Source organism: Macadamia integrifolia, chromosome 6 (assembly GCF_013358625.1).
Source record: "Macadamia integrifolia cultivar HAES 741 chromosome 6, SCU_Mint_v3, whole genome shotgun sequence".
In the NCBI taxonomy this organism is placed as follows: Eukaryota; Viridiplantae; Streptophyta; class Magnoliopsida; order Proteales; family Proteaceae; genus Macadamia; species Macadamia integrifolia.
Window position 1 is genome coordinate 32,589,384 of NC_056562.1, and position 16,930 is coordinate 32,606,313.

Here is a 16,930-nt window from a genome sequence, read left to right on the forward strand (position 1 = left end):
AAAAAAAAAAAAAAAAAAAGAACAATGCGGAATATGGGAAAAGACTAAAAGGACAAACCTCATTTATAAAACAGCTTAAATGGTCACTAAGCTACTACCTAAGACATTTTAATTAACCCTCAGAAAAAAATAACATGATCAGTCCACTAACTTCAACCCCAAGTAACAAGCAAACGTCTAAGGGCTTAACAAGCATACTCAAAATGCCAGGAGTGTATTAGAGTAAACATTTGCAACATTGGGTATGTTTCAGTCACCTCAAATTTATAGGGGATATATATACCAAGAATATAACAACCGGTAAGTTGAGTTGGGGTTGAAAATATGCTCACCTGAAGATTTGGGAAGCTGATATTGCCTTTTCAAAAATTTGGAGGCTTCTTTGTCCTTTTTATGGCACAATACCCGGAGTAGTGTGTGGGCATCTTCCAAATGCCTGGTGCCAGGTTTTGAACAATCCAATCCCATTGAAATTTGTTCACTCGCACTCATCAACATTCCAATTACAGTTTCAGTCTGGAAAGAGAAAGGCATGTAAAATTACAATTTCAGTTTTTTAATATAATTATTGCTACTATGAGTCAACATACATTGAGGGAATATAACTTCATGATCTGTAGAGCCAAGTATGCTTCTTTCTCTACCACTGCTTGGGGAAGGCCTTCTCCATCTGCTACAAAAAAGTCCTACACGATAACAGAGTAAAAGTCCATTTGTCAGCATTAAGGCAAAGGTGCAATCCTGTACATATTACATCTGTAATGCTACAAACTTGTGTGCATATACCCACAGCCACACATATCACCACCAACCCCCAACACATACTTCGCTCAATTTTTTCCTCCTTTTATCCTCTTCTTCACTGTGAGCACCATCTTGAAAATATCTAGATGATCAAATCTACAAGGTGTTACAGTTTTAATGTCCAAGAAAAGATCTGAAAGAGTTGAAAAGTACAGCAACAGCTCCACAAGATGGCAATATCAACATCCAGCCATACAGCCAGGGGTGAGAGGGTGAGAGCTATGCAGTCACAAGTTTCTCCAATCAGGCGGTAAGCCTCCAATGTACTCTGGACTATATCAGGGGTTTTTCAATATTTCCTCATGAATTCTTTTCCAATTTTAGCTGCAATTATGTGAATTTGCAGGAAAAACACAAAAATATCATTTAGCGCTTTTGCCTGATATCTTGTTCTAGTGGTTCGATGGATATGGTTTGAAGACATAACATTTTATGCAGTATCCTACTGGGGATGCTCTCTGGTTGCTATCTACATTCCCTTGGTTAAGTTGAGGTGTTTGGAATCTCTTATTTGGCACTTGGTATACGGCAACAGTTAGATTTTTCTCATCTTACTGTCGAGTGTATTAAGTGGTCTTTTATGTTTGTGGTTATTAGCCTGGTGCAGCACCTCGGAGTTCGTTCTTAATGATTGAAATGTTTGTTCACAATCAAATAATTGTTTGAAGTGTAGATACCCATGTGTATGTGTGTTTGAGGAGTTGAAGCAGTGTTTTGGCATTTGCTGAACTTCAAAATGTTATCATTTTTCTTTCACAATGGCATTACCTTTCTCCAGGTTTGTGTTGGCATGATTCATCAAATTAATATCCGTCTTTGAGCTTGGACCAAATTTGACCTCAACAGTTGTCATATCTTACCATAGATTTGTAAGCCAGGGAGATGTGGATGTGGTCTTAGTGTTTACCCAGATACCATAATTTCAATAAATATCTCCAGAAAACACACGAAATATACCTCTTAACTTATAGTGTTCTAAAGCATGTGGTTTTTTATGCTTTCCGTTTACCTTCAACATGTTAAGGTCCTCTTGCAGCATTTGAATGTCATCCTCAGAGAACACGCGGGAAGGGCCTCCATCCAACAACACCCAAACATAGCCCTCCTGAATAATAAAATATGTGCAAAATTTCAGCCATAAAATTAGTCAAAGTCTAATTGATTAGACATTAAGGTGAGAGAATACCAGTGATGCTCTGCAAACACTCAAAACAACCGAATCCCTAAGAGTATCAGCAATCAAAGCACATATTTGGTCGAGGGCCTACATTCACTCCAAAAGATAAATATATGTTCATTAGAGAGAGAGAGAGAGAGAGAGAGAGAGAGACCACTTCATTAGCTTACAGTATCAAGTTGGGGGAGAACACTTTCCAGCCGAGCAGTTTCAACATTGCCTCGATAGAGAAGAAACAGGAATGTATCTCTCAGATCCCAGAAGACAACCCTTGCTCCTTGAAGATTATTAATCATATGTAAATGTCTTTCATATGAATCAGAAGTCTAACATCATAAGAAATTATAGCTAATATAATTAAAAAAAAAAAAAAAATAGTATACCTGTTTTTCCCATTCTCATATTTATGGGTTTCTTCGCTTTCCTATTCTACAGTGAAAGCCTACTTCATCTTTAACATGAAATTGAATATACTTTAGTATTCAGTTACCTTCCTAAGTATTGAATTGGGAATAGGAGATATCATCAGGATCGACTACAGAAATAGATGTCAAATCTCTTTTGATTACAAATTGAAGGACCCATCATTCGACAGGAAACGGCTTGCATGGGTTTGGCTCGCAAATTTGGTTGTGTCAGTCCAGCCACGATAACGCTACTGCATCACATGCATTATTACTCTTTGACATATGATATTAAGAGGTAATTTCATCCAAAATGCTTCTTTTCTATGTTTAGAAGCAACTGACTGGGCCACCAATCACTCGATAGTCAATACCCACACTGGGCTTTGTGCCAAGGATCTGGATTTTTTTGGGCTACAAAACTGCTAACAATGTAAAGGAATGAGTTACTTTTCTGCGCTAACTGGGGCTGTTTTTCTTACAGTTACCCTTTCAGTTTAGAGGTTCAATATTGAGCTCTATCATCGGCTTTCCACAGAATAGATGTGCCTAGCCTTTCTTATTTTTAATGAATATCGCATCTACCTTGTTAAATTCCATTTTAAAAAAAAAAGGGTGTACACAGTGCACAAGGGTCCTGCCACTACGGGGTATGGGGAGGATCATAATGAACGTAGCCTTACCCACACTTTGTGAAGAGGTTGTTTGATGCGGACATCCACGTGTACCAACGACGTAGACACAAGACCCAGCCACACTTGCATTCTATTTGGCTGAAAGATAGTCTCTTTCTCTCTCTCTCCTATCGTCCAGATCTTGTGTACCCCACTGCTGATGTCTTATTTAGAGTTTTATTTCCTAGTATCTTGTTTATTTAGGTCTTTGAATTAAGTAGGAAACTACTTTATTTCCTATCTGTTTTTTTTGGAAACTTCTTCATTCTAAGATTATGTTCCTAGGATTATCCTTTCTTTTTTTTAGCAATTAGTTCACTATTTATGTAAGGCCATTGGCCACGATGGAATGAATGAAAATTATTTGAATGAAAAAAAGCTCTCTCTCTCTCGTCCCTCCTCTCTTTCTCGATTTTTCTCTCTCTTCTCGTCTCTCTCTTTCTCATGCTCTGTACCTCTCGGTTGCTGCTGCCCTGTTGCATCTACTACTCACAGCTGCTGAAGGCTCTATCAATCTACAAGCTCCATCTGAGTTGTTAATGAGCATCTCAACAATAAGCGGGATTTTCTTCAACAACTAATGTGGATTTGCACCTCTGTTTTGGGGAAGACCTTGATCTCTTCTTTCTTCTCAGACCTGGACAACACTAAGGTAAGTAAATCCCCTCCCCATTCCACCTCCATTGACTCCTTGTTATCCTCCCAATCCCCCCCCCCAACTGAAATCTGAAATTATTCTCTGTTTTTCAAGCCATCTATTTTCTGTTATCCTAAAAAAAATCCCTGCTGTTTTACCTTATTAGTTGGCTGATTTTAGAGAACTGCATGGTTTGCTTATTATGCTGGGTGTCTTGATTGATTTGTGCTAAACCTAACATATATATGCTGCCATTTTCCCCTCCTCATATTCCCCATTTGACGCTTGAGTAGTTTAAGTGTTTTTTATGCTTAGACCATCATTGACCGCTGCTACCCTGTTAATTAGTCTATTATCTTGTATGCCAAATCTGTACTTTGCCGAGCAACTTTGAACCCAACCCAATTCAAGACCTATTGAGTATTCCTTATTCTAGCGGATTGACCCCTTGTAGGAAACCTAGTAGTCTAGGCACCCTACATCACTGTTTCCCAACTCAAACCCGCAATTACTAGTTCATAATGGAGCAACCTTACCATGTTAAATTCCTTTACTTATTTCAAATAACATCAACAGATATAGCATGGTCATGTAACTAAACTCGTGAATAGCAATATATGGTGCATTTTGAAGCTCTAGTAGAACAAGGGGGAGGCCAAAAGGAAGCAAATGGATCAAGTTCCTGAGACTTGATGAGTTATGATTCAACAAAAGGAAATGGCTCTAGATAGAATGGAGCAGCAGAAGAGGATTGCTCAAGACATTACCAAATGGTTAGGAAAAAATAAAATAAAATATTTGGGATAAGGCTTTGTTGAGTTGAGTTTGGGAGAAGAATCCTCTGTAATGCCATATTATCCTTCCAATCATCTTTACCTGGCTCTCTATATGCATGCAACTGTCAAAAAAGTGTGGTTGGGTTACATGAGAAAAGAAAAGCCAGATGGGCAGAAAGGTTAACATTATTTGACTATTGATCAATTTTTATAGGATTTACTGAGTTTGTATCTACATCTACATTATCTATTTATCAAAACTACCTATACATACATGCCTGCATCTAGCCATCTACATACATAGATCATATATCAATATTCATGCATGCATAAATAAACAGAAATTTAAAAAGAACAGTTCAGGAGCAAGGGAGAAAACTATGTTTCACAGAGGACATCCTTAAGTTATAAGAATACTTGTTTCATGAAAATAAAAAAAAGTGTAGAGGTAATCAATTAGCTCACCAGCAAAGTCACAGAATCTGTTGATTGCATCAACTACAGTTCTCCTAATGCTGTTAAAGGTAGAAAATAGTTCATCGACTGATTCAGAGCACCATAGCAAGCCTTCAGTCAAAGGTCTTCGAAGATGTTCTCTTTCTGCATAAATTAGTTATAGCGTCAGCCATAATTGTTCAAAATAGAAGCTCATATGCTGATCCTGTTTTCTAACCTCAAATCAACTGAACTCTAAATACCAGGTTGCATATTTCAAACAGGCATAGCAACAGCTAATACCATAGTTCCCAAAGAAAATGTAGAACCACCACCATGGTGGAGGAAATCTTAAGAAAGCATGCCTGAAGAATACACCGTTTGATCAGGTCACCATTTTCGTGTAAGGGGACAAGTTTACATGTAGAAAGTTGAAGATAACACCCAGAAAAGGTTTTAAAAATATTTCTCCATTCCTATTAACATACCCTTTAATTTTTATGTACTTTCTCAACAATCAATAATATGTTGAAACTTACTCCATCTATTATCAGAACAAAGTCTAACATGCGCCCAAGATTGTCTGATACCATCTTCTAACATGGCAATTTGGCTTTGAATGTACTGTAAAACAATGAAATCATGAAATAATCTGATAGACAAGGGATATGATATATACACAAATTGTGTTTCACAAAGCAACATCCAGATAGAAAGAAGAAAATCCAGAATGAGAGACCACAAATCTGATTTAAATAGATTACAAGGAAAAGAGAAAGTAACCAAATAACAAAAATATGGTTACATATAAAATCACCCCAAAAATACCATAATAGATGTAGTAACACCCAAGAACACTTCCAGTAACAAAATATTTTCAAACTAACAGCATCCTTTACAATTAAATCGAAGTGCTTCAAATTGTCAAGTGTAAGTAGGTATGATGGCCAAAGAAATTTGGTCGCCTTGTCTTTGAAAGATTTACTTGACAAAGACCCTTAAGAGACGAAGTAGATGTGGATAGTAAGAAGGATGTTGCTCTAGTGAAGCAGGTTGAAGTGGAAATGTATGTGATGGTTGAAGAAATTCAGTTGGCTTGGTTTCAAAACTTTGTAGTTGAGATGGATGGTAAGAATAATCCCACTCTTTGGAAGCAGACTTAAGGCCCTTAACCCAGTGGAGATCCCACATGGTTCGTTCATTGCATGTTCAAGTATTTTGAAACGAAATTGTGTGGTACTTCTGGGTCACATGGAATTGGTCAGATCCGTCCTTCAGTCCTACTACATCTATTGGTCTGGTACTTTTGGGATACCGTATTCCACTATTAAATATTTGGAATCCTTTATGTGTGTCTTCCTTTGGAAAGAACCTAAACCCTCCAAATTCCTCCACCCTATCAGTTGGGTCGCTATCTGCTTCCCCAAGGATGAAGGAGGTCTTGGCTTGAGGAGGATCAAAGAGGTTAATTCTACATGTACTCTCAAATTAATCTAGAAACTCGCATCTAAGTATAAGAGCATTTAGGTTGATTGGGTCTACTTGAGGCTTCTTCGCAATTATTCTATTTGGACAGCTCCTTCCATTTTTTGTCTCTTGGGTGTGGTGGAAGATTATAAGCTTAGGCTTCTACCACTCCAGGCCACTTCCTACTTCATTGATGATGGTGTCCCTACCAAACTTTGACCATTGGCATCCCATGGATGCCCTCCTTCACTTAGTAAGTGCAAGAACTATTTACAGTTCGAGTCTTAGTAAGCAATCTTTTGTTGTAGATATCATCAGCCAGGATCCCCCCCCCCCTTCTCTTTCTTCCTTTCCCTTGTCATCAATCGTTTGGGATGCCTTGCCTCCCATTCCTAGAAGGCCTACGAGTAGGGGAGATATAGTGGTTTGGTATGTCTCATCTAATGGGCCTTTTTGCTCCAAGTGGGGTTGGGAGCTCAAAAAAGTTTGTGGCACATTGTCCCCTTGGCACAAGTTAGTTTGGATCAAGTTCCACATCTCCCATCATAGGTTCATTGTTCGGCGAGGCCCTCTCAAACCGTCTCCCCATCATGATGTCTCTGTTGGAATGCTTTAGAAGATGTGGATCATCTCTTCTTTCATTGCTCCTCATCCTCTATTTCAAAATGGCTCCTAGCCAAATGCTTGCCAAGAAGTTGTAGGATCTTTCCTTTTGAGAGAGTGGATTTGGGTGGATATATCCTTGGGCAATTCATCGTTTGTCTGTAATGTAATGGAAAAGCTTGCCTTTGGTGCAGTCATCAGTCACATTTGGATGGAGCCTAATCTCAGAAAATAGTCTTCTAGGTCCAGATCCTTCCAACAGATTTGGGACTACGTTGCCTTTGATATCAGAAACAAGCTTTCATCTACCTCCTCTCGTTATGTTGACTCCCCAAGGAACATGCATATTGTTGTATCTGGGGGCCTTCCCCACTCCCTTTTGCAGCCCTCTGAGTAGGGTTATACTTTGCTTGTATTTGGTTAGTTCAGTATTATTTTTTCTTCCCCATTTGGGGGCCCCTTGTTTCCTTTCACCTTTTGGTAATGAATTTATTATTCACCAAAAAAAAAATTTGTGAAACACCACAATGTATCCATAACTTGCACATGTTCAAAACAGAAAGAGATCCATTTAAGAAAAGGATTAAAGGATTGTTTTGGGATCGTGCAGTTCTGTAAAATGGGGCTGCACTTTCATTGACTGGTACTGTTGGGAACTACCAATGAAATCTTGCCTTACGTTTGAAATGAGGAAATTGTTTGGCACCTTTGGTTGCAGCCTTGAAGGGTGTATCTCATTTCCAAGAGTATTGGAGGAAGATACCATTTTTTATTCAAGAATGGCTCTTTGCAAGTTTGAATCTAGTGTTCTAAATGTTTATCAGAACCCCACTATTTGGTTGACAGAGGTTGTGAAATATTAACAAATCTTATAAATTTCTACATTGTCTAAATGCAAGACCTGTGTTAGTGTTAGTAATACCAAGTACATGTCCACCACAATCCCTTTTACCTCCCCCCCCCCCCCTTTTTGAGTGTCGTGAAGAGTAAAAAAAAAAAAACCTGGACATATGCTATAGTTTTTCAGTCTTGGAATTCTGAATGCTAAAATTCAAGACCTGTGGAAATGCTTCTATGTTGGCAGCACTCGTCCTCCTTGGCTGAGGTTAAGTCAGTCTGGTGTCCTGCTATTTGCTTCAGTATTGCTGTTGACTACAAGATGCTGATATCTAAGGCTTTCCTACTGTTGTTCATTGTGTTTCGACAAAATTTAGTTGATGGTTATTGTTCCTTAATGTGGCATGTTTAATCATTCAAATTATACCACCATACAGGATAGAGGTTTTTTTTTTTTCAAATCGAAATGCAATGTGGAACCATTATAAAGAACTTCCACCTTCTAAATACTGTTTTCTTTTGATATTTGAGGGTTGTTCTGGTAAGAAGTGTTGACTGCTGACTAATAATCTACAAGCAACCACCAATTATAATTTACAAGTTTTTTTTAGATGGAATCTTTGTGGCTGGCTCCTGAATAGTAGTAGGCAATGAAAGAATATAAACAATTTATTTCTATTAGCCCATAGGGCGTGCCAATTAAAAATTTTGGAAGGGTTATGAATCTGCTAGTGAACCCTAAAGTTTCAGCCTAGTTGGATTATAATTAATTTTCTATGAACTGGGCTGTTGAATTCTCTGGTTAACTCTTGAACCTGAGTATTATTCCTTATTTTTAAAACTGTTGATTGGCATAGATCAGCCCACAGTGATATAGACATCAAAAGGTTGCCAAGTCTAGTTTCTTATACTAGAGTTTCAGCTCATTTGGACTTTATTTTCTCCATTATTTATTTATCTTTCTGGGGGTGGGGGTGGGGGGCTGGGGGAGGTGATTTACCAGCCATTCTTGCTCTAAACCTGTTATTTTATCTTTATTATGTTGAATGGTACTTGGAATTTCTAGATTCATTATTTTAGATCTGGAATCACCCATATTCTGGTTAGGGTTTGTTTGTTTGACCCTAGTGCTAAATCAGATAAAGTGCTAACAACTGATGAGCTTAAAAAGAGGGGTTGCGGTCTTATTGTAAACACAATGCTAATTTGAGATTGGGCAGATGAACAGGATCATAAATACAGCAACCCCTTTTTCTTTATTGCATAGCTGCAACAGTGGCTCGGAGGTAATTTGATAATGGACCTTGCTCCGCTTTTTGTGGGATTCTGGTGGGAATGAAATAGAAGATTTTCTTTCAAAATGATAAAAGGTGCTGAGCTCCTATAGACTGTTCTAGATGTGGGCCCTTTTTTAATTGATTTGGCTTGCCTAGAGAGGTTGAAGGGGTAGATATGCTTCTTTTGGTGCAAGTTGAAGACCGATAACCTTTGAGGACTGAAGACCCAAGACACTGTTTCTGAATCTGGTTTGTTGTATTATGTATTACCATGAGATGTATGTGCTTCAGCAGACACTGAGGTTATGCCAAGGATTAAAGTATCGGTCGCCATATCGGTCGGCCAAAATTAAGATACGTATCGGAGGGTATCGTATCGTATCGGAGATACGCTAAGATACGCTAAAGATACGCACATAAATGGATAGGAAACACTTTTATACACTTTTGCATAAAAAAATAGTTAAAAAAAGTTATATATAACATGTATTATGCATAAACAGTAAATTGAGAGTATCGCACTAAGAATCCAAGGTTTTTTTTAGTTGTCCCATAAATGTAAAATCCTTGTTCCCAACCTTGATTTCCACTTTAGTTAGAGAGAAAAATGGTTGGCAGCAACTTTGGAACAAAAACACCTCAAAAAATTGTGTTTTTCTAAAAAAATTACCCATTTTTGCCATTTTATGACCGTATCGGTACGTATCACTGTGTATCGGTCGATACATACCGATACACACCGATACGTACCGATACATACCGAAACGTACATTTCACTTCAATTTTGAATTTTCCATAGTGTATCGGTACGTATCGGTGAGTATCAGTGCGTATCGGTGTGTATCGTAAGATACGTATCGATACAAAAGGGTTTTAAAAATTGTATGTATCGTATCGGTAAAGGCCAATACGGATACGTATCGTCCGATACAGTACGATACAGACCGATACTTTAAACCATGGATTATCTTTTCTTTTCAGCTTTTGTTTTTACTTAAGGAAGCTTTATGAACTCTTAATTTGATAATCAATCTTTGTTCTATAATTGCCAATCAGAAAATATAGAACAGAGAAAAAGAGTTCCTTTCCGTCTTAGGGAAGAGGTTTTGTAGGATCCAAATGCTTGGAGACTTTCAGTCTTGGCAAGGGAAAAGAGAACATGGGGCATTCTCATGCCTTCTGTTCAGGCCCCTAGAAGGCGATAAATAGAATAAATTTAAGGACGATATCTAGTTGCAAAGACTTTTCTAATTTCTCATGAAAGAGTTCATTGATATTAATTGCACAGTGATCATGAGAAATCACTCTCTTGTCATTTGAGCAATATAGAGTCACTGTAAAGCATTTCCTTCTTTCACAGAAGAACCTCCGCTCTCTTGATGCCTTCTTCCCCCTTTTATACATATGAACTTTCTACCCACATAACAACCCATGCTAGTTATAAAAACTAACATAATGAATAAAAGTAGAAATATCAGCAAAGAAGACAATGACAACCAGGGGAAAGGTTGTGCACAAAACTAGTTATAAAAACTGACATAATGAATAAAGTGGAAATATCAGCAAAGAATCCAATGACAATGAATCAGCAAAGAAGCCAATGAAAAAGAACCGTGAAGATCCACTCAACCATCACTCGGCAGAAATCTGCTCAACCAAAAACTTAAAAAGACAATCTGATATGGAAATATCAACAAAGTGACACTCACCTGAAGGGTGTTTAAAATAACACATAATTTGGATATTGACAAGTTATTCAACTTATTGAGCACTTCCTCCGTCAGAAATGCACAATCAACTGGCTTCTTCTTGATAATCGAAATCAGAGTCTCCGTATGACGAGTCAAAGCAGGGGCAGCAGGAAACAAGTGATTCTTCTCAACTACACTTTATAGGCAGCATCATCAATAGCTCAGAGGAGAAGATCATTTGTAACAAATAGTGGACACAAGCTTGTAGACCTTGACATGCAGCACATACTTTACCTGATTGATTGATCACTTTCGACAAATAGGTTTCCAAGCTTTGGGAAATCACACAAAGTAGAGATTGCAAATGTATGACATCCATTGGTATCTTCAAGCTGAAGAACTGATCCACAGCCTGCAAGTCACAAAAACTAGGATCTAAGGTTAAAGAGAAAAACAATTGGCTGAATATTTAGGATAAAATAGGTGAGAGTGTGAAAGTTGCATTCAACATGTAATTCACCCGGAGAAGGTTAAAAAAAATGAGGATGCACATTCCAAGTGTCATTGCAGAAAAAATATATCAAATAATCACTCCACACAGACAAAGAGGGGAAAAACTGGGGGGGTTGTTCCCATCCATAAACTTTGGCCATAATTAATGTTTTAACTCCCTACTATATACATGTAGTGCTACTGATTGGAGTTTAACTTCATTCTCTCCAATCAGGTAGATACCCTTGTTGCCTCCTACATTCTTCTTCTTATTCTCTCTTCTTTCTCTTTGATTTTACCTTGTTGGTTGTTGATTACTTCATGTTTAAATCTGTTACACAAATGATCCCTTATATAGGTTAGAAGACATTTCTTTACTGTATCAGTGACAATTTAGCCCCTTAAAATAAATAATGTCACTGGCTGAATGGCTTACATCTGACCCATTTTGAATACACTCTTAGAGAATGGGATCCAATAGATCTGAAGCCTAATTACTAGGTACTGCTTTAGCATTTTCATCTTATTTTCGTCATTCATTTATTATATCTGTAGTTGTTGTAGGCATTGTTGTAGTCATATGTTCTATCTAAAAATATTCATTCAGAGAAATCTGAATAAATTTTTTTAATACTGGACATGAATTCTCATATCTTGACATCCGCCTATCCAATTGGCATTGGCTAGCACACATAATTTTCACATATTTGGTTCAAAATTTTGAAAACTTAGAACTCAACCCAGTCTTACCTCAACCAAATGGTTTCATCTACATGGATCCTCTTTCGCCAATAAACTCTATTCAAGCTGTACTTATTACCAATCCTACACTGCACACTTTTCCTCACTTCTCCTAGAGTAGCTTTAGGCCTGCCCCTGGCTCTTTAAGCGCTTCCGATCTGAATCATATCACTCCTTAAGGTCTCCGTTGCACATGCTCATGCCACCTCAAGCAACTCTCTCTAAACTTTCATGTATCAGAGCTCCTATTATATTAGTTTTAATTTGTTCATTCCTTATTTTATCTTTCTAGTTTTACTGTTCTCCATCTCAACATCCTCATTTTAGCTGCACTAACTTTGTTCATATGTTGCTGTTGATCAAGGACGGCCACTGGGGGGTGGGGGTAAATCAATGAGCTCTAAAACTTTTCCTCAACAGGTTCACTTCCCAGTTCAACTGTTGATATCCCCGGCACTCAACACACAGTTGCAGAAACTGTTCCCTCTGATGTACAGTCTGGCTGGGATATCTCAGCCTGGCCTTGATCGACCCTGATTGGGCCGAACCTGGCCCGGTGTATCATTGTAGAACACTGCCAATTGCCTTCATACACTACCATGAGTCATGAACCTTCTGAATCGTTGCCATACTGCCACATATCCTGAACCTACTGCCACTGCAGTATCCGTGCTGCCAAGTAACTGTCTGCTAGTACCAGCTGTGTTAGCACACCTGTGATCTCTGTCGCATCACTGTAAATTCCCTGCCACACCAATACACTGCCTGCACACTTCTAAATTCTACACCCTTACTCTGTGTGGCTACTCTGCTGACTTAGCTGACTGTACAACAGTCGTTTCTTCAAACACCCAACATTCAGCATATTAAGGTCAAGGACAAGGGGAATGTATGGTATTTCATCGATGTCACATCATCCCCAACTTATGAGTCGACCCTCATACTGTCATTTCTCCTTGCTTTTGATGGTAGCAGAACTACCCACCACCTGCTGGCCAAGTCAGGTGGGGCTATGCCATTGCTATTTCACTCCAACCCCCCCCCCCCCGCGCGATCCTCATCTCCTTCACATAGACAGAGCAGTGCTACCGTTTTTCAATCATGGAAGCTATTGCCATTTAATCTAAGCAGAGCCCAAAAAAAAGTAACTGCAAGGCTCAGTTTATCACTGCTATCTTGATCTGCTACAAGTGGGAGAAGACGCTAACAAATCCCTGTTGCTACTGCAAACGTCTCAGCTGGAGATATCACCAACCCCCACCCCCACAAAAAAAAAAAAAAAAAACTGATTGACTGTAGTTCCATTCAATGGGATTTTGGACCTGCAAAACCTCTCTTTAGTTTGTTACAGGAATTACATCCATAGAGTGATAAAGAAGTTTAACCCAGACATGACAATGGAAGGATTCCCTACCATGCCTCTCATGTATGATCATCAACCCACAACGCTGGAAATTTCTATTCCCACTTGAAATTACATTTTCTAACCTCAATTCAAAACAGATGCATCATTCAAACAAGGGGCAACACAATCCAGTGCCAGGATCCGCACATCATCTAGAAGTCATGACATGAAGCAACCCCCTTTCATATTATTCAATATTACAATTACTGTCATCAATCCACTTGGATGGCTTTTGCATTACTCCATCATGCTTTTATAATTTATATTCTATAAGGTGTATTTAAAATGTTAAAAACATCTGAAATAAGCAACAAGCAACCTACAGACCTCTACATTTTGCAAGTGGACTTGTTTTTTTTAGAGTGGTGAATGCAAGTGGAGTAGTGGACTTTAGTTGCATAGGAACAAACATAAATAAGAGGACAGGAATTGAAAGTTTAGGTATTTTACCATAAAATTCACAAAAATGAATGGTGCAAGATCAAGTAATCATCTTTATACCCAACAATGAGCATCTCAGTTAGGCATGCTCTCTAAAATCACTAGAAAAAGCAAAAAACTGTCTCAGTAAGAAACATACTTCCTCCAAAATCCGAAAAACTTCAATTATTGATGCAGCTTGTCTCTGTTGAAACGACAGAGGCTCCCAATCCTGCAAGAAATGAAATCTATAACATATACTTCATAATTAGAGGAAAGTTCACTATAAGAGGAAAGGGGGAGGGGGTAGATGTTAATCACTGTTGTTGTGGGGGGTGGGTTTAGAGGAAAAGCTCTAATGGGTGAAATACAAGAATGAATTCTACCCAACTCAACCAAGCTTTTTCCTTATTGATGGGGTCGGCTACAAGAATCCTATTGCACCATTCAACCCTGTTTAAAGGAAGAATTATAGATAAACCTAAGGCACCTATATCTTTTGTCATGAATTCAGAGGATACATCGCCTTGCTAATCTGAAAAAGAGTGGAATCTAGTATTGGGAAATGTCTAGGGGACCCCAGGGTCAGCCACCTAGAGGATCCCGACACTGTACTGGATTTCAAGGAATCAAAAATTCCTGGAGAGAAGGCAATGAAATTGGGGGATACTATGTGGTGCAAGTGCATTGGGAGGCCCACTAGATAGCTAACCCTGGGGTCCTTCAAGCATTGTTCAATTAGTATTAGCAAAGGGCATTGTACTCGAGGCTTTTTCTTTCTTAATATTAATAAAATACATGCTTGTCTGCTAGAGCTAACCATCAGATCCCTTTAAGAACTAGACATCTTCCCAGAAAAGTAATTCAAAGCCAACCTCAAGATGGAAAGCACGTTCTGTCCATTGCAAGATATGCTCATTTTGAGCATCCATCCAATCAAGAATAACCGGCCCAGAAACTTCTCCAATCTGTGGGCAAAATACAAAATCAAATAAAAAGTTTTCTTTCTGGTTTGATTAATTTTAAGGGAAAATTAATCCTTTTCTTTGGGTACTCTTTTACGACATAAATTTCGGAAATATTGGAAAGAGACTTCCAGTTTCTCCACCATTACTGTTACATTTACAAGGTATCCAAATACACAAAGGCATACAAAAACAAAAAGGAAGTTCAAACACTCTTGACCCTTTGCACCAACAATTTCACAATCAAACACAAGATTCCATATGGAGACAAAAAGATATTTATACTTGTTTACCAGTTCTTGAATCTTGAAGAAGAGAATGAATACTGTTTCTAAACTAGAATGAAAAGGAAAATGAAATAGGAAATGGATGGTATGTTTATAGTGATAATATCTTTAAAAAAAAAAATAAACAATACAGTCAACAATGAATGCATCACAAGATACATGGATAAACAAATTAACAAATGCAGGATAATTCTATGTGGTGGCTCTGGGCGTAAGCATCTTTCAGTAAATTTGTCCATATGAATCATCAACATCAAATGAAAAAATAAATAAAGATGATTTTGCCCAAAAGGAAAATAGCAATAACCATCAAGGAGTGTATGGTAATAAAAAATTACTTGGATTAAACTAACAGCTAATTTTCAAGGGTAATAACTTTGTGTAGTTGAAAAATTCTAGGAATACAACATTTAAAGTGCATCAGCAAACGAAGAATATTCTCCTCAGGTTGGCTAGAGTGAATTCATGGCTACTTGGCAACAAAGATATTCATGCTACAATTAAAGGGTATAAGTCTTACAATAAAGCAAGGTTAAACAGAAACCAAGAGAACTTCTTCTTCCTTTTTTTTTTTTTTTTTTTTTTTTTTTTTTTTTTTTTTGTGAATTACCAAGAGAACATTAAGTATATTGAAGACACAAAAAAGTAGACATCTTGTCAGGGGTAGTATTGTAGAAACCAATAAAATGTTTTAGAGATGCGAAAGTAACTCAAGTGATTGGATCCACAATTCTCAGCGATAAGTCTCTAACCTCATAAGGATTCAAATCCTTGGTAACATGTGATGGAGACCTATCTTCTCCATGTGCACAATAATATAGCTGAATAAGCTCACGTTCTAGCATGTCAGCTGCAGGGAGCACCGATCTGACATCTTCAGAAAGAAATGAAACTTTCTCAAGGAATGGCTTCTACAGACCAAGCAAGTATCCCAATTAGTACATGTATGCATATATAGGGCTGCCTTCCTTCTAATAATATACCAACCAAGATTTGAGGGTGTTCACAGAGTGGCCCAGTTCAGATCTAAACTAGAAGTCTAGAATTACATTACACTGGCCTTGAGCTGAGCCCCTTCCAAAGCTTAACAAATGCTAGCCAAGGCAGAGCCAACGCTAGTCAAGAAGAATAGTTCTCACCCTACAACACCACAAGCTCACCAGTTTATCACCATAAAGTTGGTGCAATAGTGTGGAGGAGATGATCCCAGCTGCAGGGCACCAATGCAATAAGACAGGATTAAAGACAGTGGATTGTCTCTCAACAATCATCTTTAGGTCATCAGCAAGCACAGCCAAAGGATGTCGCTTTTCTGTTTCAGATTTACGATCTATGGCTTTCAAAGCCTGAGGACATGAAAATAAAGAATTAAATCATTACACATACCTTCCAGTTGATGAGCATTTGAAGAGATTATGTCAGAGCCTAATTCACTAAGTAACAAAACTCACTCTCTTATATGCGGCTTGAATGGAGTTTTCGACATAGCCTTTGAAGTGCATAGAAGTCATTTCACTAACAGCTTCAGTATCAGCTCTAGTTAACTGCAATTATGACACCAAAAAAAAAATAAGGACATAAAAAGGGACCTTAGACAACAATATAGAACAGCAAAGGAGCAACACATAATGCAGAGCAGATGCAGAAAGATCCTCCTCAGACACTCAAAACAATCCAGGCCACAGTAGAGAAGGTAGATACAAATGGAAAAAGGTGATAAGGTGGTTATTTTTGCCTTTTACAATGGCTTGTTTTCCCATAAAATATATGGATTATTTGCTTCACTGCATGGCAAAAGCTTTGCAGAAATCTTGGTACGCATAATGCAGATTTAGAAT

General features: G+C 38.0%; 1 protein-coding gene across 2 annotated transcripts in view; it reads right to left on the bottom strand.

The window, feature by feature from the left end:
• Positions 1-16,930, bottom strand: part of LOC122080919 (protein unc-13 homolog) — a 35,053-nt gene that overhangs the window by 712 nt on the left and 17,411 nt on the right. The window contains exons 12-25 of one of the 2 annotated variants that reach the window (XM_042647805.1): positions 16,544-16,636; positions 16,253-16,438; positions 15,845-16,003; positions 14,716-14,808; positions 14,001-14,072; positions 11,077-11,194; positions 10,801-10,973; positions 5,447-5,531; positions 4,938-5,072; positions 2,152-2,258; positions 1,991-2,068; positions 1,814-1,909; positions 591-686; positions 333-516 (exon numbers count right to left, since the gene is read on the bottom strand). In XM_042647805.1, coding sequence (XP_042503739.1) covers positions 333-516; positions 591-686; positions 1,814-1,909; positions 1,991-2,068; positions 2,152-2,258; positions 4,938-5,072; positions 5,447-5,531; positions 10,801-10,973; positions 11,077-11,194; positions 14,001-14,072; positions 14,716-14,808; positions 15,845-16,003; positions 16,253-16,438; positions 16,544-16,636 — 1,675 coding nt within the window. Of the gene's footprint in view, positions 1-332; positions 517-590; positions 687-1,813; positions 1,910-1,990; positions 2,078-2,151; positions 2,259-4,937; positions 5,073-5,446; positions 5,532-10,800; positions 10,974-11,076; positions 11,195-14,000; positions 14,073-14,715; positions 14,809-15,844; positions 16,004-16,252; positions 16,439-16,543; positions 16,637-16,930 lie in introns of those variants that run through there. The other variant, XR_006140958.1, reaches the window with a different exon arrangement.